Source organism: Oncorhynchus clarkii, chromosome 33, assembly GCF_045791955.1.
Source record: "Oncorhynchus clarkii lewisi isolate Uvic-CL-2024 chromosome 33, UVic_Ocla_1.0, whole genome shotgun sequence".
Classification (NCBI taxonomy): Eukaryota; Metazoa; Chordata; class Actinopteri; order Salmoniformes; family Salmonidae; genus Oncorhynchus; species Oncorhynchus clarkii.
The window spans coordinates 28,428,458-28,452,449 of record NC_092179.1 but is presented as its reverse complement, the minus strand read 5'-3'; the positions used below and the strand labels follow the sequence as shown (position 1 = coordinate 28,452,449).

The 23,992-nt window shown below is 44.3% G+C and overlaps 4 protein-coding genes across 5 annotated transcripts; 2 read left to right on the top strand and 2 right to left on the bottom strand.

Annotated features, from left to right (window-relative positions):
• Positions 1 to 34: 34 nt before the first annotated feature.
• LOC139392546 (zinc finger protein 11-like) lies at positions 35 to 9,197 on the top strand. Its single transcript, XM_071140592.1, has 9 exons — positions 35 to 414; positions 2,023 to 2,219; positions 3,298 to 3,396; positions 3,512 to 3,607; positions 3,737 to 3,847; positions 3,982 to 4,105; positions 4,206 to 5,307; positions 5,730 to 5,782; positions 5,930 to 9,197. Exons 1-9 carry the CDS (start codon positions 381 to 383, stop codon positions 7,156 to 7,158), a joined length of 3,045 nt encoding a protein of 1,014 aa, XP_070996693.1. The 5' UTR covers positions 35 to 380; the 3' UTR covers positions 7,159 to 9,197.
• LOC139392549 (APEX nuclease (multifunctional DNA repair enzyme) 1) lies at positions 8,592 to 11,573 on the bottom strand. Its single transcript, XM_071140597.1, has 5 exons — positions 11,485 to 11,573; positions 10,947 to 11,084; positions 10,645 to 10,811; positions 10,027 to 10,219; positions 8,592 to 9,911 (listed from the first exon to the last, which is right to left on the bottom strand). The coding sequence occupies exons 2-5, from the start codon at positions 11,008 to 11,010 to the stop codon at positions 9,397 to 9,399; spliced, it is 939 nt and encodes a 312-aa protein (XP_070996698.1). The 5' UTR covers positions 11,011 to 11,084; positions 11,485 to 11,573; the 3' UTR covers positions 8,592 to 9,396.
• A 185-nt stretch (positions 11,574 to 11,758) lies between these two features.
• On the top strand, positions 11,759 to 15,747 carry LOC139392578 (O-sialoglycoprotein endopeptidase). Of its 2 annotated transcripts, none has more exons than XM_071140647.1 (12): positions 11,759 to 11,834; positions 12,327 to 12,446; positions 12,552 to 12,671; positions 12,772 to 12,947; positions 13,100 to 13,195; positions 13,470 to 13,519; positions 13,614 to 13,692; positions 13,862 to 13,927; positions 14,107 to 14,197; positions 14,358 to 14,433; positions 14,623 to 14,721; positions 14,997 to 15,747. In XM_071140647.1, exons 2-12 carry the CDS (start codon positions 12,332 to 12,334, stop codon positions 15,034 to 15,036), a joined length of 1,008 nt encoding a protein of 335 aa, XP_070996748.1. In that variant the 5' UTR covers positions 11,759 to 11,834; positions 12,327 to 12,331; the 3' UTR covers positions 15,037 to 15,747. The 2 variants fall into 2 exon arrangements, with proteins under 2 accessions (XP_070996748.1, XP_070996747.1); XM_071140646.1 differs by having other exon boundaries at positions 11,788 to 11,834; positions 14,944 to 15,747.
• A 563-nt stretch (positions 15,748 to 16,310) lies between these two features.
• On the bottom strand, positions 16,311 to 20,251 carry LOC139392579 (uncharacterized). The gene is made up of 4 exons (XM_071140648.1): positions 20,108 to 20,251; positions 18,552 to 19,352; positions 18,391 to 18,423; positions 16,311 to 17,036 (listed from the first exon to the last, which is right to left on the bottom strand). Exons 1-4 carry the CDS (start codon positions 20,121 to 20,123, stop codon positions 16,987 to 16,989), a joined length of 900 nt encoding a protein of 299 aa, XP_070996749.1. The 5' UTR covers positions 20,124 to 20,251; the 3' UTR covers positions 16,311 to 16,986.
• Between the last annotated feature and the right edge of the window lie 3,741 nt (positions 20,252 to 23,992).

Genomic DNA, 23,992 nt, shown 5'->3' with positions numbered 1-23,992 from the left:
GTAATTAAAATGAAATCAATTGGGCGGGGGGTACAGGTTAGGCCCATGTCGTGAAAACTTTGGGTAGCTTTGTGCAGAAGATCTGTTGGATGCCGGTTAAATCATTCCTAGGTGAACTATCCGATGCGTTTCCGATGACAGGTCCTTTGTGACGCGCAGTAATTCCAGGATCACTTCCGGATTGCTTGTCGTTCGTGGCTACAAGCATGTTATTAACTGGTTTACTATTAGTAAAACATTCGTAGGCAAAGCAAACGTAGTGTTCACAACATTATTTGCTACAATCTGTAGCGTTCAGGAAGGAACCGATGCATTAAATCCCGTCGTCTAACGGGATCCTCCATCTAACTTTTGTAACAACAGTCAGCCCACGCGACAAAATGGACTCTGAATTTTCGGCAGCGGACAATGCAGGTAGGCTGTATCTAATAAATGACCATGCAAATATGCCAGCCGCTGCATTTACTATTTGCTACTTGAGTTATTTGGGGTGTGTTCGGCAAGACACCATGTTCACAGCCTGTTTGCAGTCAAATGAAGTCCACAGGACACAAGCAGTACTCACGTATTTCTACAACAATTATGAACATTTGCTCCACTGAATATGCCCCAGTACCCATAATTAAGATGCATAAGCTACATTCAATTACACAAGACTGTTGTGAAACGTTATTTAACCATTTCAGATAATGCACTAGCTATGTTGCAGATTGATTTTAAAATTGTTTACAATGTTCTTTTGAAATACTCTTTCCAAGCCAATGAAGGTACAACACATGACAAAGTTTGTGGACACCTGCTCCTCGAACATTGAAAAGTCATGGGCATTAATATGGGGTTGGTCCCCCTTTTGCTGCTATAACAACAGCCTCCACTAGACATCCTGTGAAGGCTTTCCACTAGATGTTGGAAAATTGCTGCGGGGACTGGCTTCCATTCGGCCACATGAGCATTAGTGAGGTTGGGCACTGATGTTGGGTGATTAGGCCTGGCTCACAGTCGGCGTTCCAATTCATCCCAGAGGTGTTCGTTGAGGTCAGGGCTCAGGGCAGGCTAGTCAAGTTCTTTACAGACCGATCTCGACAAACCATTTCTCTATGGATCTCGCTATGTGCACGGGGGCATTGTCATGCTGAAACAGGAAAGGTCCTTCCCCAAATTTTTGCCACAAAGTTGAAAGGACAGAATCGTCTAGAATGTCATTGTATGCTGTAGTGTTAAGATGTCCCTTCACTGGAACTAAGGGGTCTAGCATGGAAAAACAACCCCAGATCATTATTCCTCCTCCACCAAACTTTATAGTTGGCACTATGCATTCGGACAGGTAGTGTTCTCCTGGACTCCGCCAAACCCAGATTCGTCGTTGGACTACCAGATGGTGACGCGTGATTCATCATTCCAGAGAACGCTCCAGAGTCCAATGGCGGCAAGCGTTACACCACTCCAGCTGAAGCTTGGCATTGCACCTTAGGCTTGTGTGTGGCTGCTCGGCCATGGAAACCCATTTCACGAAGCTCCCGACAAACAGCTCTTGTGCTGACATTGCTTCCAGAGGCAGTTTGGAACTCTATTGAGTGTTGCAACCGAGGGCCGACAAATTGTATGAGCTACGCGCTTCAGCACTCAACGGTCTCGTTCTGTGAGCTTGTGTGGCCTACCACTTTGCAGCTGAGCTGTTGTTGCTCCTAGAGTTTCCACTTCACATTAACAACACTTACAGTTGACTGGGGCAGCTCTAGCAGGGCAGAAATTTGACGAACTGACTTGTTGGAATGTTGCCATCCTATGACGGTGCCACGTTGAAAGTCACTGAGCTCTTCAGTAAGGCTATTCTACTGAAAATGTTTGTCTATGAAGATTGCATGGCTTTGTGCTAGATTTTATACATCAGTCAGCAACTGGTTTAGCTGAAATACCCAAATCCACTAATTTGAAGGGGTGTCCACATACTTTTGTATATACAGTGTATGCGTTTGACGTTCTGATTGCACCCTTATTATTCATTTTCCCATGCTGTTTTAGGTCTCCCTCTCCTCTCCCTCTGCCTCTTGGTTCCACCCATTCAGCTTATGTCCGCGTCCATATGGCAGGTGGTGCAACAGCGAGATGCCATGAATTATGCAATGCTGGCAGAGTTTGTCTCCCTGGTGACAGAGATGGTCCCTGAGTTGCTGATCTATAGGCACAGGGCCCAACTTATTTTGGGATTGCGAGCAAGGGTGAGTGTTACAACCCTAATGAGTGAGTGTAGAGGCATAGATAGAGCCCTTATGTATTCCTTTGAGAATCCGAGAGTGGAAGATGTAGTTTCGTGTAGACACACTCATTTCAAAACAGTCCTTTTAGAATCCGAGAGTGGAAGATGTAGTTTCGTGTAGACACACTCGTTTCAAAACAGTCCTTTTAGAGTCCGAGAGTGGAAGATGTAGTTTCGTGTAGACACACTCATTTCAAAACAGTCCTTTTAGAATCCGAGAGTGGAAGATGTAGTTTCGTGTAGGCACACTCATTTCAAAACAGTCCTTTTAGAGTCCGAGAGTGGAAGATGTAGTTTCGTGTAGGCACACTCATTTCAAAACAGTCCTTTTAGAATCCGAGAGTGGAAGATGTAGTTTCGTGTAGACACACTCATTTCAAAACAGTCCTTTTAGAATCCGAGAGTGGAAGATGTAGTTTCGTGTAGGCACAATCATTTCAAAACAGTCCTTTTACAAGTCAGAATGTTGAATAAACTTCATTTAGACAAACTACCTGTTGTCTGCTGATTTTTATCCTTATGTCGGGGGTCATCGGTGAGAAAATATCCACAGGGAGGTGTTATTAGCCCGACTTTCAGTTCTCCGTATACATTTTCAATACTGATGCATGGGACGTAAACACGTGCACAATATCTAAACAATGGCCAAGCGTGACCAAACGATGACAACTTTTCATTTGTAGTATATCACATGCGCTTCCAGCTGATTGCGAAGTGGACATGCTTCGGTCGACAACGTTTGGTTACGTTCGGCTATTGTTTGCATATTGTGCATCATGTGCAATGCGTCAGGAGATAGAAAATACAAACCGTGGAAATATTATCTTTATTTTCTACTGCCAAAAGGACAACAGCACGGACAACCGGTAAATTGAGTGTAAATGTCATTTTATTCAACATTCTGGCTTGTAGAGACTACTGCATATTTTTTAGGGTGACTTTTTCAGACTGAAAAGCCATGGGGTGACCATGGTAACAGTCTGACGTACTATAACTATATAACTAATGAATAACGGTGCATGGGGTATGTGTTATTGCAGCACATTCTGGAGTTGTGTCGCAGTGAGCATCCTGTAGAACCTCAGGTCATCTTAACCCAGCTGTACATGATTCAACCACTTACCCACTTCAGTAATGATGTAAGTTGATCGTCAATGAATACCTTCTTCCTGGAGGAGTAGACTGGAGTGAAATGCACTGCTATAGATACACTGTATGTTGGACAAATGTGTCCTTATTTGATGTATCCTACAGGTAAGTGACACAGAGGTGGAGTCGTCAGAGACTCGTTTTCTGGAGCTGGTCCAGACCCTGCTTAAAGACCCTGATGAGAGAGAGCATTTTTTCACAGTGAGACTTCACAGAACACATGTCCTCTTGCATTGGATTTACAGGTCAATGAAGTAAAGTGTTTTGCATTGCATTTACCTGTATATTAAATAATGTGGAGGGGTTTTCTTCCTCATCTGTGTCCCTCAGGAGATATTCCCAGTGGAGTATGGACCACAATATGACATCGAGCTGCAGACTCTACTGTGGGAGTTCCTGTCCAGATTGGTTCAACTGTTACCGACCCCTGGCCTCGCACAGGTGAGGGAAAGAATACCTTCTATTCACACCTACTGTTTAATAATCATTGTGCTGTACCAGATTAATTAAACTGTGCAAGGAACCATGTGAAGTGGAATATTCAGTACATATCTATTATTTGATCTATCCCCCAGACAATGGCATGGCTCGGTACTGCCCCCTCAGTCTTGGATGATTGTGCCCATGTTATATCTCATCCAGCAGATCTGAAGAGTCTTCTCCAGCACCATAAACGTCTTGGACATTTGGAGCAACATGGTGGGTGACACGTAGCAAATGTATCCGTGCAGTTTTAAAACTGAACATGGCATTCATCCACATGGATTGACTTTAATTGTAGCATCCTCTCTTTGAACAGTACCCCCCTGCGCCATGGGCGACTTCATCCTGTCCTCTCTCTCCATCCCGCCACACAGTAGAACCATGATCAGCACTGAGCAGACCACCTGTGACAACCAGTCAGAACCCTTGGAGGAGTTTGTGGATGACTTCGAGGTGGAAATTGTAACTCTGACTGATTATGAAGAGGTTGAATTAGGTTTGAGTCAGGAGGAGGTGGAGGATGGGAACGATGACGAAGGACAGACCATGGAGGACAAGGAAGAAGAGCCTAAAGAAACGCCCGCTGAAGAAGTGGAGGAAGAGGAGAAAGTGATGGAGGACCATGAAGAGGGGGACTTGGAGAGCAACTCACATCTAGAAGAAGCTGAGAATGACCCAGCATCCTCCCATCACCAAACATCCTCTGGGCCCCACATCTGCTCTGTCTGTGAGAAGAGCTTCAAGTTTGCCTCTGCACTAATAGCCCATCAGGTCATCCATACAGGAGAGCGCCCGTATGTGTGCCATCTGTGTGGACGGTGTTTCTCCTTCAGGCAGTCTCTGGACAGGCACAAACAGACACATAAGGATGGGCGCGTTTACGACTGTTTAATCTGTGGGGAGACCTTTCAGTCCTTGTCAGCCCGCACAGAGCACAAGAAGAGCCATATGGAGCAAGGCGCTTACCAGTGCTCACAGTGCCACAGGAAGTTCAACTGGGCGTCGGCCATGGTGAGACACCTGAAGGCTCACACAGAGGGCACTGAGGTCAAAACGCAGGAACTTACAAAAAGCCTGAAGTCTGAGAAAGAGGATATAGGGATTAAAGAGATTGTAGGAGAGGTGGCTATCGAACCCCCTGAAACAGACCCGGTGTTGGAGGATGGAGGGAAATCCTGTCACAATCCACAGGAAGGAGCGGGTCAGTCCACTTCATCTGAGCCTGCAGTGTTGGTGCCTGGACTTCTGGACAAGGTTGTAACACTTGTCAAGGTCCGTACCAGTGGTAGGAAAACGAAACCGACCTTGAAGGTGCAGATGGTGAACCTGGAGAAGCTCAAGGGAAAGGTTGCCACCCCAAAGAGGACGGATGGAAGCTTGAGGAACCCCCAGGGTTTCACACCATTGCATTTTAAGAGGTAAAGTAGATCGATGCAGACATTTTAAGGTTAAATAACAAGTTTGGTATTTTAAGTGAAAAATAAGATGTAACTCAACTGTCATCTCATGGCATTAATGGTCAAGGCGGGCAATTCCACGGTAACAGAGTGACACTGAGACTCCGATGTTTTTACTTTAAAATGTATGTCAAACAAAAAATTAAGTTTATTAACAGACAGCACAAACTGTCATTCTGTTACCAAACTACTGTTTTTCAAGTAAATGTATCCTTGTACAATTCTCTGTGGAAATTGTTCAATGTTGTCCTTGTGCATAGTTGTATGGTTTGTTTAACTTCGCAATCATTGGTGTTTGTTTGACATACATTTTAAAGTGAAAAATCTGAGTCTGTGTCACTCTGTTACCGTGGAATTGCCCTCTACCTGTTTATCTTCAACAGTGAGGAACACTCCTATGGCTCACCAGTGGTCTCAACAAAGGAAGGAGATACAGGTGCTTGTATTACCTTATTAGTTTTGCATAAGTGTGTAATTGTTTGGTCTGTTGAGTGGTTACCTACATACATTGCTTAAACAATTGTTTGTATCCTGCCCTTATTGAATCCATCAGGTTTTCACTTATACTTTGTTGGTCCTTCAGGGTGGTGTCCATTCATCAACTCAGGCGAGGCGTCCGTCCAGCAGCACATTGAGACGAACCACTCGGGGGAAGCGCAGGAAGACGCTCCGTCTGCTCCGCACCAAACAGGCCAAGCGGGACACTATGATTGCCCAGACTGTAACAGCAGCTACAAGTTTCAGTCCTTACTGAAATACCATCGGCGCGTCCACACCGGCGAGCGGCCATACGTGTGCCCTCAGTGCGGACGCCGCTTCTCCTTCAAGCAGTCACTGGAGAGGCACGGACAGACACACAAGGATGGGCGCAAGCATGACTGTCTGATCTGTGGGCAGAACTTCAAGTCCTTGTCAGCGTACACAGAGCACAAGAAGAACCACATGGAGAACGGTGTGTATCGGTGTTCGGAATGCGACCGGCGGTTCTCCTGGAAGTCTGCGCTGGTCAGACACCTCCGGACTCACACGGAGAACGCCACCGAGGCTGAGCTCTCTTACAAATGCCCACGGTGTGACTTGGGATTCAGCAGTAGTACGTACCTTAACAGGCACCTGCTCACACACCAAGAGGAGAGGTTGCATGTCTGCAGCTGTGGCAAGAACTTTGCCTACAAGGCTGCTCTGACCGCACACCAGCGCACCCACCTAAAAGAGAGGCCACACCAGTGCAAGCAGTGTGGAAAGGGTTTCCTCTACAAGGGAGGGCTGGTAAGTCACATGAAGATCCACTCCGAAGAAATGCCTTTCATGTGCTCATTCTGTGGGAAGAGCTTCAAGAGGGAGAGGAACATGAAGAAACACGAACGCTGCCACACCAGGGAGAACGTGTTCAGCTGCTCGCAGTGCGACAAGACCTTTGTGTACAAGGCCACACTGACCAGGCACGAGCTAACCCACTCGGGGGAGAGACCGTTCCTGTGCTCCGATTGTGGCAAAGGGTTTTTCTCCCATGCGGAGCTTCTAAAGCATGAGCGCTTCCACACGGGCCACAAGCCGTTCCAGTGCTCCCACTGCGGGAAGCAGTTCACCCAGTCCTGCTACCTGACCATTCACCTGCGCTACCACACAGGGGTACGACCTTACTCCTGCACCCATTGTGACAAGAGCTTTCTCAGCGCCAACCGTCTGAAGAGACACCTGAGAACCCACACAGGAGAGAAACCCTACCTGTGTTCAGAGTGTGGCAAAGGATTCAAACAGTCATATCACCTCAAGATGCACCAGCAGACTCATGCCACCAAGATTTACTGAGGCATGATTGTGTCTCTGTCCAGATTTCAGTCAAATGATTTGGTAGAATGCCATGGTGAGTTAGCTGTCGACTGCAGACAACCAGGAGTGTTAAAATATAAATACGGAATAATAATATAAATTCAATATGCAACAAATTCAAAGATTTTAGTGAGTTACAGTTCATATAAGGAAATCATTCAATTGAAATAAATTCATTAGGCCCTAATCTATGGATTTCACATGACTGGGCAGGGGTGCAGCCATGGGTGGGCCTGGGAAGGCTTAGGACCACCCACTGGGGAGCCAGAACCAGCCAGTCAGAATGAGTTTATCCTCTCAAAAGGGCTTTATTACAGACAGAAATACTCCTCCGTTTCATCAGCTGTCTGTGTGGCTGGTCTCAAATGATCCCGCAGGTGAAGAAGCTGGATGTGAAGGTCCTGGGCTGGCGTGGTCTGCGGTTGTGAGACCGCCAACAGCTCTGCCAACAGCTCTGGTGGGCATTCCTGCAGTCAGCATACCAATTGCACGTTCCCTCAAAACTTGACGCCTCATCTGTGGCATTGTGTTGTGACAAAACTGCACATTTTAAAGTGGCCTTTTATGGTCCCCAGCACAAGGTGCACCTGTGATCTCCCATCAGATCCTTGGGCTCCCGAGTGGCACAGCGGTCTAAGGCATTGCATATCAGTGCTAGAGGCGTCACTACAGACCCTGATTCGATCCCAGGCTGTATCACAACCGGCCGTGATCGGGAGTCCCATAAGGTGGAGGACAATTGGGCCAGCGTCTTCTGGGTTAGGGGAGTTTGGCTATCATTGTAAAATAAGAATTTGGTCTTAACTGACTTGCCTAGTTAAATAATGATCATGCTGTTTAATCAGCTTCTTGATATGTCACACCTGTCAGGTGGATGTATTATTTTGGCAAGGTAGAAATGCTCCCTAACACAGACAAACATTTTTGTGCATGAAAATTGAGAGAAATAAGCTTTTTGTGAGTATGAAACATACCATGATTACACATTTATATTTTTGTTCAGTATATTAGTGGTAATTCCTAATCTATAGATTCATGAAATGCATTTGAATTCTTTCTAGCTTTCCTCAGCTGAACTACTGTCATTGTTACTCATCAAGGCACATACAGCTCTTCTGTGAGCTGAATCACTCGTGACACAACTTTCGCCTGGATTTAATCTGTAGAGCCCTGGCTGCAATTAATCCCGGACAAAATGTTGTTTTTGGTTGTTTATCACAATGTAGAAGTACTAAAAGAATTGTGCCTCGTGTCCGTCTGCTAAAATGCATTTTATATGTATAGTACATTGTATTTTCATAGAGTTGTAGCTCAAATGAGTAATGAAGAGACTTCAATGAACAATACAAAAATTGTTACTGTCTTTTGTAATGAAAACCTCAACTTAACCTAATAGAAAGGAAACTCAAGCATACTTAAAACTAAACTTTATTAGATGCATGGGTATATTTACCATCTATAAACTCAAGCTATGGTTTGGGATTTTTTTTTAATACAAAACAGGCATGTCTTAGAAACTTTGCTCCGGACATTGGCAATAAGGGGTGAGATACCACTGACATTGGTCTCATATCAGCTCTAGAGGTTGAACCATTTGACAATCTTAATACTGGCCATCAATCTGGGTCTGAATGTTTGCATGCTAATAAATCTGTACCATGATTTAATTTATCAATATTCACTCAATGGTAATGACTTCATTACCATTATATATAATATTAATTAACAAAATAGGACTCACATTCCCTTCAAAGGAGCAATGTTTCAATGACAGACTAGCAGTTATTGAGCACCAACATCAGTTTCACATGTTTAAAGAACACTGCCTCAGAGGACTTGCAGGGATTATGCCGTATGTTACCAGATGTCACTTAGGAGTGCATTGTGTGGGTGGGAAAGTAAAGCAGTGTTGAATAGTCACTTCAAATGGCTGACAGGACAATTGTGACTACGGTAGTTTATACAATTTAAGATTTGAGGGTTACGTAAACTCTTGAGAATCCCAGTTTCAGTAGAAACGTGTTTCCAGGTTCTGATGTTTCACTCATGTTGAGTGTGCACACCGGTATACAGATTAGTTTCAGTAGTTGGGAATGCCATGACTTCATCTGAGGTCCACCACCCAGGTCACATTTAACATGAGAAAACAATGCATGGCCACACTGCCAAAACTATTGAACTGGGAAACAATTGATCCAGCACTTTGGCCAGACTGATCTACACAACCATGTGCAGAGTGATGGGGCAGTGGTCACTGCCCATAGCTTGGTTGCGGATCTTGCTATCACAAAGGCCTGGCAGTAGAGCAGAGGACAGCACAAAGTAGTCCAGACGCCAGCCTACGTTCTTAGAGCGAGAGTTCATCATGTAGGTCCAGAAGGTGTACGCATTGGCCTGCTCGGGGTACAGCTCGCGGAAGCTGTCGGTGAAGCCTGCAGCCAGCAGCTGATTGAAGCCCTCACGCTCCTCTGCTGTGAAGCCTGCGTTTTTTTTATTGCCTTTGGAGTTCTTCAGGTCGATCTCCTCGTGGGCCACGTTCAGATCGCCACACAGCACCAGGGGCTTGCGCTTGTCCAGGTCGCTCAGGTAGGCCTTGAACTCCACGTCCCAGGTCTTGCGATAGTCCAGGCGCACCAGGCCTCGGCCAGAGTTGGGCACGTAGGCGGTGACCAGGAAGAAGGTGGGGAACTCAGCAGTGATAACACGGCCCTCCTTATCATGCTCCTCTTTACCTGCAGACAGATTAGGGATAGGCAGGTTAACTAGGACACCTGGAGAGAACAGTCAATGGGTAAAGATAAGACACTCACAGCCAACTAGAGTAACCAGGATCAGCCATTCACTCACCTATGCCATAGGTAACTTTGAGGGGCTCAGTCTTGCACAGCATAGCTACCCCGCTATAGCCTTCCTTCTCATCAGAGCCAGCCCAGTACTTGTGGGGGAACTCCGGCATGGAGGTGATTTCATCAGGAAGGGACTTCTCAGCGCACTTCGTCTCCTGCAGGCACAGCACATCTGGGGCCTCGTCACGCACCCACTGGGCAAGAGGGGGAAAATAACCAGTCAGCTCCTTCACATTGCACTGCCATTTATCAGTGTTTAAAAGGTGCAGCCACTGTGCAGATTAATGACCCAGACAATAGTATTTAACAGAAGTTCATACGCACTCAACGTTTAAATCTCATGCATTGTATAACTAGTGTGTGGACTTATTTCACGTGTAGTTAACAATTCTATGCACTATAGCTCAACTAACTGGTGCCTCTGCACATTGACTCTGTACCAGTACCCCTGTATATAGTCTCGCTATTGTTGTTTACTGCTGCTCTTTAACTACTTGTTATTTTTATTTATTAACCCTAACCCTTATACTTTTAGAACAGCATTGTTGGTAAGGGGCTTGTTTTATAGCTCAATGCCAAGTCATATTGCAGCTTTGGACTCTGTGGTTCCCAAACTCACATCAAGGCCCTTCTTCTTGACCCAAGCTCTGAGCCCATCCACATTCCAGGAGGTGATCTTCATATTAGCAGCACGACCATCTTTGCTGTTCATCTTATCAGGAGGGTCACTGTACAGAATGGGAGCCTCTGGTTCCTTGACCTTCTTTCCTTTCTTGGCAGCGGGAGCTGTAAGGTGACAGAGAAAACAGGAGGGGTAATGAGACTGGTGTAACAGTATTTTTTTCCATTTGTATTCTGTTCTGCTTCAGACATAATGTAAGTGTAAGATACGCAAAAAACAGGACACATCAATTGTCTCACCTGTGCCGTTGTCATGGTCACCATCTCCAGCCTCCTGCTCATTTTTCTTCGCTCTTTTCGACATACTTTCACTCGTTCTTATCCCACACACGCCCCGAAGACACACAACACGCACACACGAGTACACACGCGTCGCCGCTGGGAAAAGAAAAACAGATGATCTAGTCATTAGCTTAATTTATAGCAGCCACTTTAGCAAATACAATAGCGACGCTTAGCTCATCAGCTACTGCCACAATAGCTACTAGTTTGTACGCCAGATATGTGATAAAGATGTTTACAGTATCACATATCCATTTAACAATTCTGTAACTACTGCAAAAACAGGCAAATCTTTGATAATAAGCTAGTTAGCTAGGACATATACATAACTTTATGTGCGGCCTATGGCTCAATCCATGTCGAATGAAGATCGAGTCTGAATAAATGGGCAAAATGTGCACGAGCAATCTGGCAGAAAATGAATGCAACTAATGCTGCTACTACTACTTCTTTGCAAATTAAGAATTGAACTAGAGAGAACCCAAAGTATTCTTACTTTGCGTTTTCACAACAAAGGATTCAAACGTGTCACAGTCACTCCTCCAAAACAAAGCAGTGGGGTTTGAGAAACATGGTCACACACACGCATGTGGTGTAGGCTGCCCTATATTATGCCTGATGTGATTTTCCCCTGAATCCGTGAACGCACCAGGTAACCGCTTTTTATGCATGTTATGTATTTGTTTACGTCAAACATTAAATGTCTACAATTGGCTTCCAATTGTTTTGGTTAATACAATACATTGAAAGATACAATTCTATAAGGAAATCATCAAACGACCTCTTGTTATGGGTCCTCACTGCCTAGAGTACTGTCTGAAACCCGAAATACTCAGCAACCAGGAGGTTCGTATTCAACTTTTTGCTTTCCCATCTGAAATTATAATGTTTTTCATTTAAAACACGTGAAATTGGCTATTAATGTGCCTTCGTTTTTGGCATTTGAACTAAATAATTGATTGTAGATCTAGATCGCCACCTGGTGTGCAACCCGAGTGTTTAGCTAACTAATCATGCTTCTAATAGTTTTAACCAAACATGACACTGTTTTTGGTATCTATATTCTAGTGTTTATGTTCTACTTTTCCTATTGCTTTTGAAGAATAAATAAAATAACACTTGTACTTTTTAGTCGTTGACATTGCACTGTTTATTCTTGTAGGAACTGATGTATGCAACTGTTTCTGGTATTTGTAGCAATGTCCTCGCACTCTGAACATATTTTTTTCAGATGCACACGACCAATAACTATGACATTCTTTCAATGTGCTCAAGTTTTTATTTTATTTAAAAAAAAATGTATTCATTATAATTCTCCATCTCCCTCAAACTCTCTAGCTGTCATGACTGTAGTGATTGGATTTGAGGGTAGTGCCAACAAGATTGGTGTGGGCATTGTGAGGGATGGAGAAGTACTCTCAAACCCCAGACGCACCTACATTACACCCCCTGGTCAAGGCAAGTTGGTTGAATTCAAAGTAGACTCGAATGACAACTGAAGGCTTGCGTTTGTCCTAATGCTCATGTGTGTAGTTGCAGTAACAGACTAACTCTCCATCACAGGGTTCCTGCCTAGTGAGACAGCCAGACATCACCGCAGTGTCATCCTAACAGTTCTGAAGGAGGCGCTGGAGGAGGCAGGGCTGAAGCCTGCTGACGTTGATTGCGTGGCATACACAAAGGGTCAGGAACTCCTATGTCACTGATTCCTATAAAGCTGAAATGGCCTTTCCTGACCTGTAGTACCATTCAGTTTTCACCAACATTATATTATTTACCCCAGGACCAGGGATGGGTGCCCCCTTGGTGACAGTGGCTCTGGTGGCACGCACAGTGGCCCAGCTGTGGGGGAAGCCTCTCCTGGGTGTCAACCACTGTATTGGCCACATTGAGATGGGCCGCCTCATCACTCAAGCCAATAACCCCACTGTGCTCTATGTCAGTGGGGGTAACACACAGGTCAGTCACCCATACATATATACTAAGACAGACTTGGGATGTCCCGCAACAGCTTGAGAGTTCTTAGGGTTTCCCCTTAGTTAGCACTCATACCTGTCTCAACTGAGGTTTCTGGGTTTAGTTGTGCTCTAATGCAATGTTTCCTCATGAAGGTGATTGCATACTCTGAGCAGCGCTACAGGATATTTGGTGAGACCATCGACATTGCAGTGGGCAACTGCCTGGACAGGTTTGCCAGGGTGATAAAGGTGAGTTCTGCATGGCTCTTCAGGGGACTAAACTGAAACAAACCTGACTAAGTAATGCTCCTATAAAGGCTACATGCTGAAACATGTACACTTCCATCGTCTTACAAGAGTTGCTGAATATCATTTTCAATTTGCTCCTCTTTTCATGCATCTTGTTTTTAAAGCGAGATAGCAACATCCTTTTTTTCTCCTCTTTAAGATTTATTGTGGACTCTGACTATACCTTGTATAAATTGTTTTACCATTCTCATGAATCAAAATGGTTTGTACTCAGATTTCCAATGATCCCAGCCCTGGGTACAACATTGAGCAGATGGCCAAGAAGTGAGTACATGTGTTTTCTTTGGAATTGCAGTCGGCCAGTAGATGTTTTCATATGTATATATTTACACTATTGATTTCGTGTTTGTTTTGTCAGAGGTACACAGTATGTGGAGCTTCCATACACGGTGAAGGGGATGGACGTGTCATTCTCTGGGATTCTATCCTATATCGAGGTAAGATGCAGAGCCTTTAAGTGGGAATTAAGTTCTGCATTGAGTTGCATTGCATTGGGTTGCATAGCATTGTCGGGGAGAGACAGGGTTTTTGTGATTTGTTAGATGGACTGTGGTTATAATAAGGGGGGCATGTTTGATGTGCTCATATTTGTCCCTTTTCTTTCAGGAAGCAGCTGGGAAGATGTTGAAATGTAATCAGTGTACAGCAGAAGACCTGTGCTTCTCCCTACAGGTCAGAACAAAAGCAATAAACTGCCCCAGTGCATTGTTGTCAGCCTGTTTCCTGCATCGACACGGCAACACCCTTCCCTTTCAGAATGATGGCAGCTACATGGTGGCATCACTCACAGTCTGAGAGGTGTCACAGCACACCACTGTGTAATGATCCTTCACTATTTGTGTGTCCTGTAGGAGACCCTGTTTTCCATGCTGGTGGAGATCACAGAGAGGGCCATGGCTCACTGCAGCTCCCAGGAAGTGCTCATCGTTGGAGGCGTTGGCTGTAAGTTAATTGTACTTCATTGTGGGGGTTGTGGGCTTTCCAATGTAATTCATTAAAACAGATAAGATGTAATATCATGTAAATCTGTCTGATCTCATTATGGACAGGCACAACTCAAACACAACCCTTCAGGAATGCTGATGACGGTTTTGCTCTGTAGGTAATCTGCGTCTGCAGGAGATGATGGGAGTCATGTGCAAGGAGAGGGGTGCAAAGCTCTTTGCTACAGATGAGAGGTAAGGTTCTACATACTATGTTTTCAATACAAGGGATCTGACAAGTGTATCTAAGACATTCCATGCTTACCTTTATTATTTATGAACTAATACAAGTAAACAGGTTTATGTTGATGCTAATTTCACAATGTACTTTAACTTTGTGCATCCTATTATTAAAATGTGATATTCTGTTTCGTTGTGTCACAGCTTTTGTATCGATAATGGAGCAATGATTGCACAGGCTGGCTGGGAGATGTTCCGATCCGGTCAGACAACTGAGCTGTCAGACTCATGGATCACTCAAAGGTAATTCCACTATACCTGCAACTCAAACGATTCCCTTTCATTATATTCTATTGTACAGTACAATGATTTATCATATTTATATTGTACAGTACAATGATTCCCTTTCATTCTATTGTACAGTGATTACTTTTACAAACAAATTTTAGCTAAAATGTTACAGGAAGTTCTTGTCTATTTTACGAAAGTGTATTGAGATGTTAACTGGATATTTTTTGACAACAGGTCTACCATATTGTGCTGTCATCCAGTGACAAGAGAAACATTGTTGTTGGCAGGTACAGAACAGATGAAGTGGAGGTGACCTGGAGAGATTGACAGCTCACTACCCAACAGGCTGCAACTTGCACCCACCCACCTTCCCTTTACCTGGATTGTATGTGTTGTGTCATGATGGAGGGAAAGAATGTAGAAATATTCTATGCCTCACTTCTATTGTTCTGAACTCCTCAACACAACAGTTGTTAGCCACACTCATTAGTATTTTAGGCCTAGATTAAATCCGGACTGCAGAAAATCTGCGCTATTGAAATGTAAAGGCAATGTTCCCGTATTTGGAGAAAACACCTTTATCTTTTGATATTTTTGTCTTTCTCTAGCGCTGGATTCAATCTGTATCGCAGGAGCTCCGCATTAAAATAAGTCATGTCTGATTGAGCCAACATATGCAGCGTTTACCGTGAATGAAGTCTCCGCGAACGCGGGAACTATGCCTTTAAATGTCAATATAATGCAGATCTTCCGCGATACGGATTTAATCCAGCCCCTAGTCCACAATATAGCCACGTTTATACCTGGTGTTAACGTGTCCTGATCGTGTCAACATTCTGATTGCGCCCATATTTTTTGACAAGTGTACAAGTATATATTTTTTGACAAGTACCTCCGGAGATAGTCAGTGATGCGTTGTAATGTAGCTAGATTTCTTACAACTGTAAACATCTGAATTATCAAACCATTTAAATCATTCCTTCTAAAATCATTGACAGGTGGCAATATTGGCTTAACATTAAATACAAATTTGCTTTACACTGAAAGCTGAAATGTACCTTTTTCGAGGATGGGGATCAGAATCTGTGATCTTATGGTCCCTGGCCCAGTGCATTGCACCAGCAGAGGTGAGGGCACTATGCTTTTTCCCCACATATTTAAAGCTGTTCAGGCAGAAAGGTAGGTCAATTTGGAACTCAAGACCCAAAATATTTCCCCTCCCCCTCCTGTAACTCCGCCCACTGAGCATTTATCCAATCAAGTCATCCAAGGATCACAATCAATTATTTTGGGGCTTTATTCAGTCCGTATCGCAGTAGTTCAGCGCCATAGAAATTGAAAGGCAACGTTCTTGCATTAGCAGCACTGCATTCACAGTAAAACACTGCATGTCGGCTAAACTGGAAACGACATTTACATTTCAATCGTGCTGAACTTCGGTGACAAGGATAGTCAAGCCCTCAGTTTACTTTAAAAAAAGGTAAATACATTTTAAACTTGTCCGTATTAACAAAGCAAATAATGCTGTGGGTTTTATGTATCATATGTAAAAATGATAAAACAATGAAGTATGAGCATCACCAGTAAGACCATGGGGCATGTCAAGTTCATTCAATTTTATTATGCAATACTGTTCACTTATCCTCCAGTGTATTTTTTATATATTTCAAATCATAAAACTGAGCTAGTGTGATCATGAGTAATCATATGGATTCATGAGTAACATTCACCCAATCAGGGTACAAAATAAAACAGCATTAGGATCAGACAGGGGAAGGGTGCGTTCTTATTGTGCTGTCTGCACCCCTGTAAACTGGAGACATGATTACACATCTGTCCCGTGTAAAATACGGTCAAATGAAGCAGGTATAACACATTTTCAAATTTGTGAAAATAAACAAACACCTGGTAGGGTAGGCGTACCAAGGATTGGTCACAACAGATTAGAAAGTGCTTGACGGATCCCTTACAACAGAGGACAACACAGAAAATGTCTGATAAAACTGCAGTTCCTCACAATAAAATGACAGCTCTTAAGATTGTTAAAAAAAGACCAGCTCAACACGACATTAAAACGAATCATTTTGAGCCGATAGGAACTCCAGGTCCAATTCATTAAGGCAGGCCTTTGAAGGCGTTAGAAAAGTCCCTAGTTGTGGATCTCATCAAGGAGTTAGTCCAAAGTGTCTCAGTGTGGCTTTGTGTAAAGACATCGACCTGAGTGCGTGTGGGGGTGTGTGTGGGGGTGTGTGTTGTGGCAGACAGGTCTATGCGTCACTAGGCTGGCTGGTCCAGGGAGTTCTTATACCAAACTACCTTATTGGGATCTGAAACAGAAAATAAGACAGCATTTAGTGACAGGCAGCATTGTCAAACCTCTCATACAATCTAGCCCTTGGGGGCTGCAGCAAGGACTTCTGAAAAGGGAAACACACTAGATTAAAAAAATTAAAAAAAAATCTCAAGTTGTATCCTTCTTTAGAACCATTAGGGTGCATGATACAAATGTTTTTGCAGACAAGATACAGCAAGTTTAAATTATGTCACTAGTAGGATCTCCCCCAGATCCAATACAATTTGCCTACTGGTCATGCTGAATAACCACAAACAATTGTCACTAGCCTAGTGAAAATTGTGTTCAGTAGCGCTTTCAACACCATCCACTTATTGAGAAGCTGGTAAACTGTAGTCAGGTGAGATTTAACCCTGCCATCTCTTCATCTAGAAAGGTTAACAAAGGAGCCCTGTAAGGTTGCGTACAATTGCCAAGCCTCTGGCCCAGCCTTCTTTAAATATGCGGACGACACTCCGCTGGTGGGATTCCTTAAAATCATATCAAGCCTCACCTGAAGGTCTCGACAGAGAAACATCCAAATTCATCCAGTGATGCCAAGACAACTTCCTTAAAAAATAAACATTAAGAAAAATGGAGATGGCAATTGATTTAAAAAATATGACCCCCCCCCCCGAAGAGCAACTGGGAATCAGTTGGAATTGAGACAATGTGAAATTCAATGACTGTGCCCTCGCAAAGACAGAGATTGTTCTTCACTGCACTTATTCTTCTACGCGTTTAAACCAAAGATTTTTATAACTAAACCAAGAGACCACAGCCCGTTGTTTCAAATTGGAACAAATGAGTCAATAGTCCAAGTGGATCCTTCACATTTATATATCAGTCTCATCGTTCCATCTGTATTTAAACCGTCTTGTATTATTGGGTGTTTTTACATTTTATGGTGGGATAATAAAATATATCAACGTTTAACAAATCGAACCATTAAAGAGACCATTTCATTTAAGTAACGTTTGTCCGTTTTTTCCCCAACCTCGAAAGTAATGTCAAGATGAAACCATGTCCCACGACAGTGGTTGTGTGTATCCAGCTATACGCCACAACTCCAAATGAATGGAAAAGATGAGCACCGTCTCATTTCCTGGTTTTATTGGGTGACTGCATTTTCTATTAATTTGGGGTGGAGGCATATAGCTAAACTGAATTTACACCACTGATGTTGTAGGATGTGATTTTCTCTTGACATTAGACTACTTTAGAGGTCTGAAAACATCTTAAAATCCTTTAAAATTATGAGCCCTGCTTCAGAGATTCTAATGCCCAGCGTGGAGAATGGAGAATCCGGTCCAAATTCTAATAATGGACCTTCCTGATGAACATCTCACCTTCTTTCTGTTTGTTGCAGGTGACATTCCATTCTAAAAATGAACAAGGTATAGTTAGGATTCATAATATGATCCATACAACTTTATGACAGATGCCACAGAAAAATAACATTTAGAATACATTAATGTATTATTGAAGTCTTAACCACATCAGCCCTTACCTATTGTGTGATAGTGCAGAGCCTCCTTTAGATGGTGACAGGTGAGAAGCAGCTTCCCATTGATCTTTGCTTCCTCTTCTCTGTACTGGTCAATGGAGATTGAGGTAGTGACAGGAACTGGGATTTCACCACTGGCCTGGACTGTGTGATGCCTCTCTTGTGTTGGGTTCGCGGTTTCACCTCCAAATGTGAGCTGAGGTGCTGCTATGGGGGCGGGAGAGGGAACTGAACCCTCTGTGGCTTGGAGGACCTCACTGATGAAACTAAGTCCCCACTGGTTCTGCAGCAGGACACCGATGGCTGGGCGGCCCTCCTCCTCCAGCACTCCACCCACTGCCCCTGACTTCACTTTCGAGGCATAGCTGATGGTTGGCTGCAGCTTGGCAGGGCTGTCCTGCACTGGAAAAGCAGGTGGGTGCTTGAGTAGAGACAGGCTGTCCTCCACCCACCTCTCCTTCTGGCTCTGCTTCGGGGGCCTATCTGCTACACGCCCTGCCCCCCTGGGCCCCTCTCTGCGAGGGCCACGGCCTTTGTGCTGGCCTCTACGATCTCTGTCTCTACGGTAAGTGAAGGCATGTACATGGGCGGGTCCGTTCAGGTTGCCCTCGAGGGCCTGGGGTGAAGCTTGGCAGGGCTGCTGGTCAACCCCAGTTGGGCAGCCTCCACCTCCTCCACCACAGTTGCCAGACCCAGGTGATAGGCGGCGGTTGCCAATGTGAGCCTCTGGGTTGGTGGAGGACACAAGGCCAGCAGGATCACACAGGGTGTCAGACTCGCACACTGTGTTGGCCTCCCATGTACCTAAAGTTAGATATAAGGCAAAGGAAGATCGTTAGAATCCCCTAGTAATTTAAGAAATATATTTTTTAAAATGGAACAGTTTAAACTACACATTTATGTTGTGGTTTATTGGTGAAATTATGAACTAACTAACTATCAGAGTACCCATCTTAACTTGTTAGGTTTTGTTGGGGCTTAGGTTAACTGGCTAGCTAACGTTAGCTAGCCACATAGCTACGCAGAGCTAGAATGCACGCCACGTTTGGCCTAGCTAGCTACCGATTAAGCTGAATCCAGAAAAAAAAAATCCAGTGGCAAATTTTATAATGACACTTAAATGACTTTACAACCATGTTATGCAAGTTGTATGTCATGAGCAAAAAGCAAGGTAACTAACGTTATAACCTTATCGAACTGCCTTGCCAACCAACCACTTGCTAACTAGCTAGCTAGTCTGCTAAGAAACAGAAAAGCAACGTGTATGGAACGTTAACAGTAGCCAACGTCAGCTAACCTGAAACGTAATTTATTTAAAATAGTAACTTATAACTAAGCAGGAGGTACTATAATACGGCCATAACGTTAGTCTTCAAGTATGCATTAGAACAATAAACAATTTCCTGGCTAGCTAGCTAGCATTACGTTAGATAAGTTTCATAACACCCCGGCTCCAACACACCGTACCGGGAGTGTTCATTTCAGAACGTTTTACTAACGTTGGCAAACTAGAAAGTCACAAAGTAATGTGCTAATAGCTACCGGTACCCAAAACTCACCTGTTTTGATATGCATATCTTTTTGATTAAATGTATTTCTTCTGGAATTAAACCGTTACTGAAAGTTTGTTTACAGCGGTTGTCTTGATTGTGCCCACACGGAAACTGTCGGAGGTGGAAATGACCGTCACCGTTCAACTTTGCCGGATATTGAAGCGCGAATAGAGGGATATTAATCAAATAGTTTTCCCGCCCACAAACCCTTTGCAGAAAGGGAAAAATAACATACTTTGTCTTAGTGATGAATAATATTAATAGATTTCATTTTGTCTGAATCATGTGCCTGGATTTACCAATAACTTCTATAATCGAATTTCTGATATCTGAAATAGTATTTATTTAACACACATCAATGTATTTCTTTCCTTTAGCTCTTCTCCCTCTTCAGAGGCCTCTCACCTCTCTGCCTATCCATCCTACTCTCAACATGTTTCTCAGGCACCTCTTTCTCCCTGCTCCTCCAGTCACAGCTGCTCTCTGATGGATGAGAGTCATTCCAGTTAGTGTGCTTTTGCCTAGAAAAAAGCAGCAACTGGTTTCCTCTCTGTCTAGCTCTTCTACTCCTACCAACTCCACCCCTCTCTGTCTCTCCATTCCATTGCTCCCTGTCATTTCCCCCCTGGTCTCGCCATGTCTGGCCCACTCTGTCCTTCTCCTCTCTGTCTTTCTCCTTGTGGACTCTTTTCTCCTTTCTCCTGAAGCCTGCAACATCACCCAACACACCCGGACTTCTGTGTTTCTGTGCCTGACACCCAGGGAAGTTGACTTGTCTTCCACCCTCAAGCATTTCACCCTTTGAATTGATCTCCTCTTGAAGTCCTTCCGTTCTCTTGTATGGAAGGCTATGTTGTTGCTTTCCTTTGCCCTTCAATGGAGTCTGGGAGTCTGTCATAGGCCTAGCATTGCCTTGGTTCTCCAGAACCATGATGGACATTTCATCACAGGAGGTAAAGATTTTTGTAACCTCTACCTCCACTTCCTTTCTTTTACCAATCTCTCTCATTTTCACATATCCATCACTGTTTCGTATCTCCTCACTGTCTCTGGCCTTCTGATGCTCTAACTTTTTTCCTGTAGGACCTTCCTCTCCATCTAAGACCTCTGAAAGTATAACAAAAAAAATCAGTTCACTCATAATTCACAAACAGGACAAACATTTATATCAACATCAGTTATGTTGGCCGGTGACTTTAATGCAGGGAAACTTAAATCAGTTTTTCCGAATTTCTATCAGCATGTTAAATGTGCAACCAGAGTGAAAACAATTCTAGATCACCTTTACACCACACACAGAGACGTGTACAAAGCTCTCCCTCGCCCGCCATTTGGCAAATCTGACCAGAACTCTATCCTCCTGATTCCTGCTTACAAGCAAAAATTAAAGCAGGAAGCACCAGTGACTCTGTCTATAAAACAGTGGTCAGAAGAAGCAGATGCTAAACTACAGGACTGTTTTGCTGGCAGAGACTGGAATATGTTCCGGAATTCTTCCAATGGCATTGAGGAGTACACCACATCAGTTACTGGCTTTATCAAGAAGTGCATCGAGGACGTCATCCCCACAGTACATCCCCCAACCAGAAACCATGGATTACAGGCAACATTCGCACCAAGCTAAAGGGCAGAGCTGCCGCTTTCAAGGTGCGGGACTCTAACCCAGAAGCTTATAAGAAATCCCGCTATGACCTCCGACGAACCATCAAACAGCCTAAGCGTCAATATAGGACTAAGATCTAATCGTACTACACCGGCTCCGACGCTTGTTGGATGTGGCAGGGCTTGCAAACTATTACAGACGACAAAGGGAAGCACAACCGAGAGCCGCCCAGTGACACAAGCCTACCAGACGAGCTAAATAACTTCTATGCTCGCTTCGAGGCAAGTAACACTGACTGTGTGGTCACGCTCTCCGCAACCAATGTGAGTAAGACCTTTAAACAGGTCAAAATTCACAATGCCGCAGGGCCAGATGGATTACCAGGACATTTACTCTGAGCATGCTCTAACCAACTGGCAAGTGTCTTCACGGATATTTTCAACATGTCCCTGACTGAGTCTGTAATACCAACATGTTTCAAGCAGACCACCCTAGTCCCTGTGCCCAAGAACACGAAGGTAACCTACCTAAATGACTACTGGCCCACGTCTGTAGTCATGAAATGCTTTGAAAGGCTGGTCATGGCTCACATCAACACCATTATCCCAGAAACCGTAGACCCACTCCAATTTGCATACCGCACCAACAGATCCACAGATGATGCAATCTTTATTGCATTCCACACTGCCCTTTTCCACATGGACAAAAGGAACACCTATGCCAGAATGCCATTCATTGACTACAGCTCAGCATTCAACACCATAGTGTCCTCAAAGCTCATCACTAAGCTATGGACCCTGGGACTAGACACCTGCAACTGGATCCTAGACTTCCTGATGGGCCGCTCCCAGGTGGTAAGGGTAGGTAACAACACATCCGCCACGCTGATCCTCAATACGGGGGCCCCTCAGGGGTGCGTGCTCAGTCCCCTCCTGTACTCCCTGTTCACTCATGACTGCACGGCCAGGCACAACTCCAACACCATCATTAACCATCATTGCTGATGACAATGTCATCACCTGATCACAACAGTGTCATCACCTGATCACCGAAAATTATGAGACAGCCTATAGGGAGGAGGTCAGAGACCTGACCGTGTGGTGCAAGGACAACAACCTCTCCCTCAACGTGATCAAGACAAAGGAGATGATTGTGGACTACAGGAAAAGGAGAACTGAGCACGGCCCCATTCTCAGCGACGGGGCTATAGTGGAGCAGGTTGAGAGCTTCAAGTCCCTTGGCGTCCACATCACCAACAAACTAACATGGTCCAAGCACATCAAGACAGTCGTGAAGAGAGCACATCACCAACAAACTAACATGGTCCAAGCACATCATGACAGTTGTGAAGAGGGCACGACAAAACCTATTCCCCCTCAGGAGACTGAAAATATTTGGCATGGGTCCTCAGATCCTCAAAAGGTTTTACAGCTGCACCATCGAGAGCATCCTGACGGGTTGCATCACTGCCTGGTATGGCAACTGCTCGGCCTCCGACCGCAAGGCACTACAGAGGGTATTGCGTATGGCCCAGTACATCACCGGGGCCAAGCTTCCTGCCATCCAGGACCTCTATATCAGGTGGTGTCAGAGGAAGGCCCTAAAAATTGCCACCCTAGTCATAGACTGTTCTCTCTGCTGCCGCACGGCAAGCAGTACCGGAGCGACATGTCTAGGTCCAAGAGGCTTCGAAACAGCTTTTACCCCAAGCTATAAGACTCCTGAACAGCTAATCAAATAGCTCCCCAGATTACCCCCCCCCCCCCACTCCCCCTATGCTGCTGCTACACTCTGTTATTATCTATGCATCGCCATTTTAATAACCCTACCTGCATGTACATAATTACCCCAATTACCTTGACAACCCCGCATGTTGACACATTGACTCTGAACTGGTACACCCTGTATATAGCCCCGATATTGTTATTTACTGCTGTTCCTTAAATATTTGTTTTTCTTATCTCTTATCTTTTTTTGTGTTGGTATTTTCTTAAAACTGCACTGTTGATTAAGAGCTTGTAAGTAAGCATTTCACTGACACCTGTTGTGACAAATAACATTTGATTTATGACACATTATACTTATCATTAACTTGAATGTTATGCTCTTACCCTGGACTTTTAAGCTCTCTTGAAATGTCTTATTATTCTCCTCTCCAGCCTCTTCTCTTTCCCATGATGCTTTGCTCATCACTCCCTCATCAGTATGTACATTTGTTCTGTTCGTCTTTTCTTTAATCTGTTTTCTATCATATTTTTCTCCCTCATTTGTCTCTTCACAACAGTTAG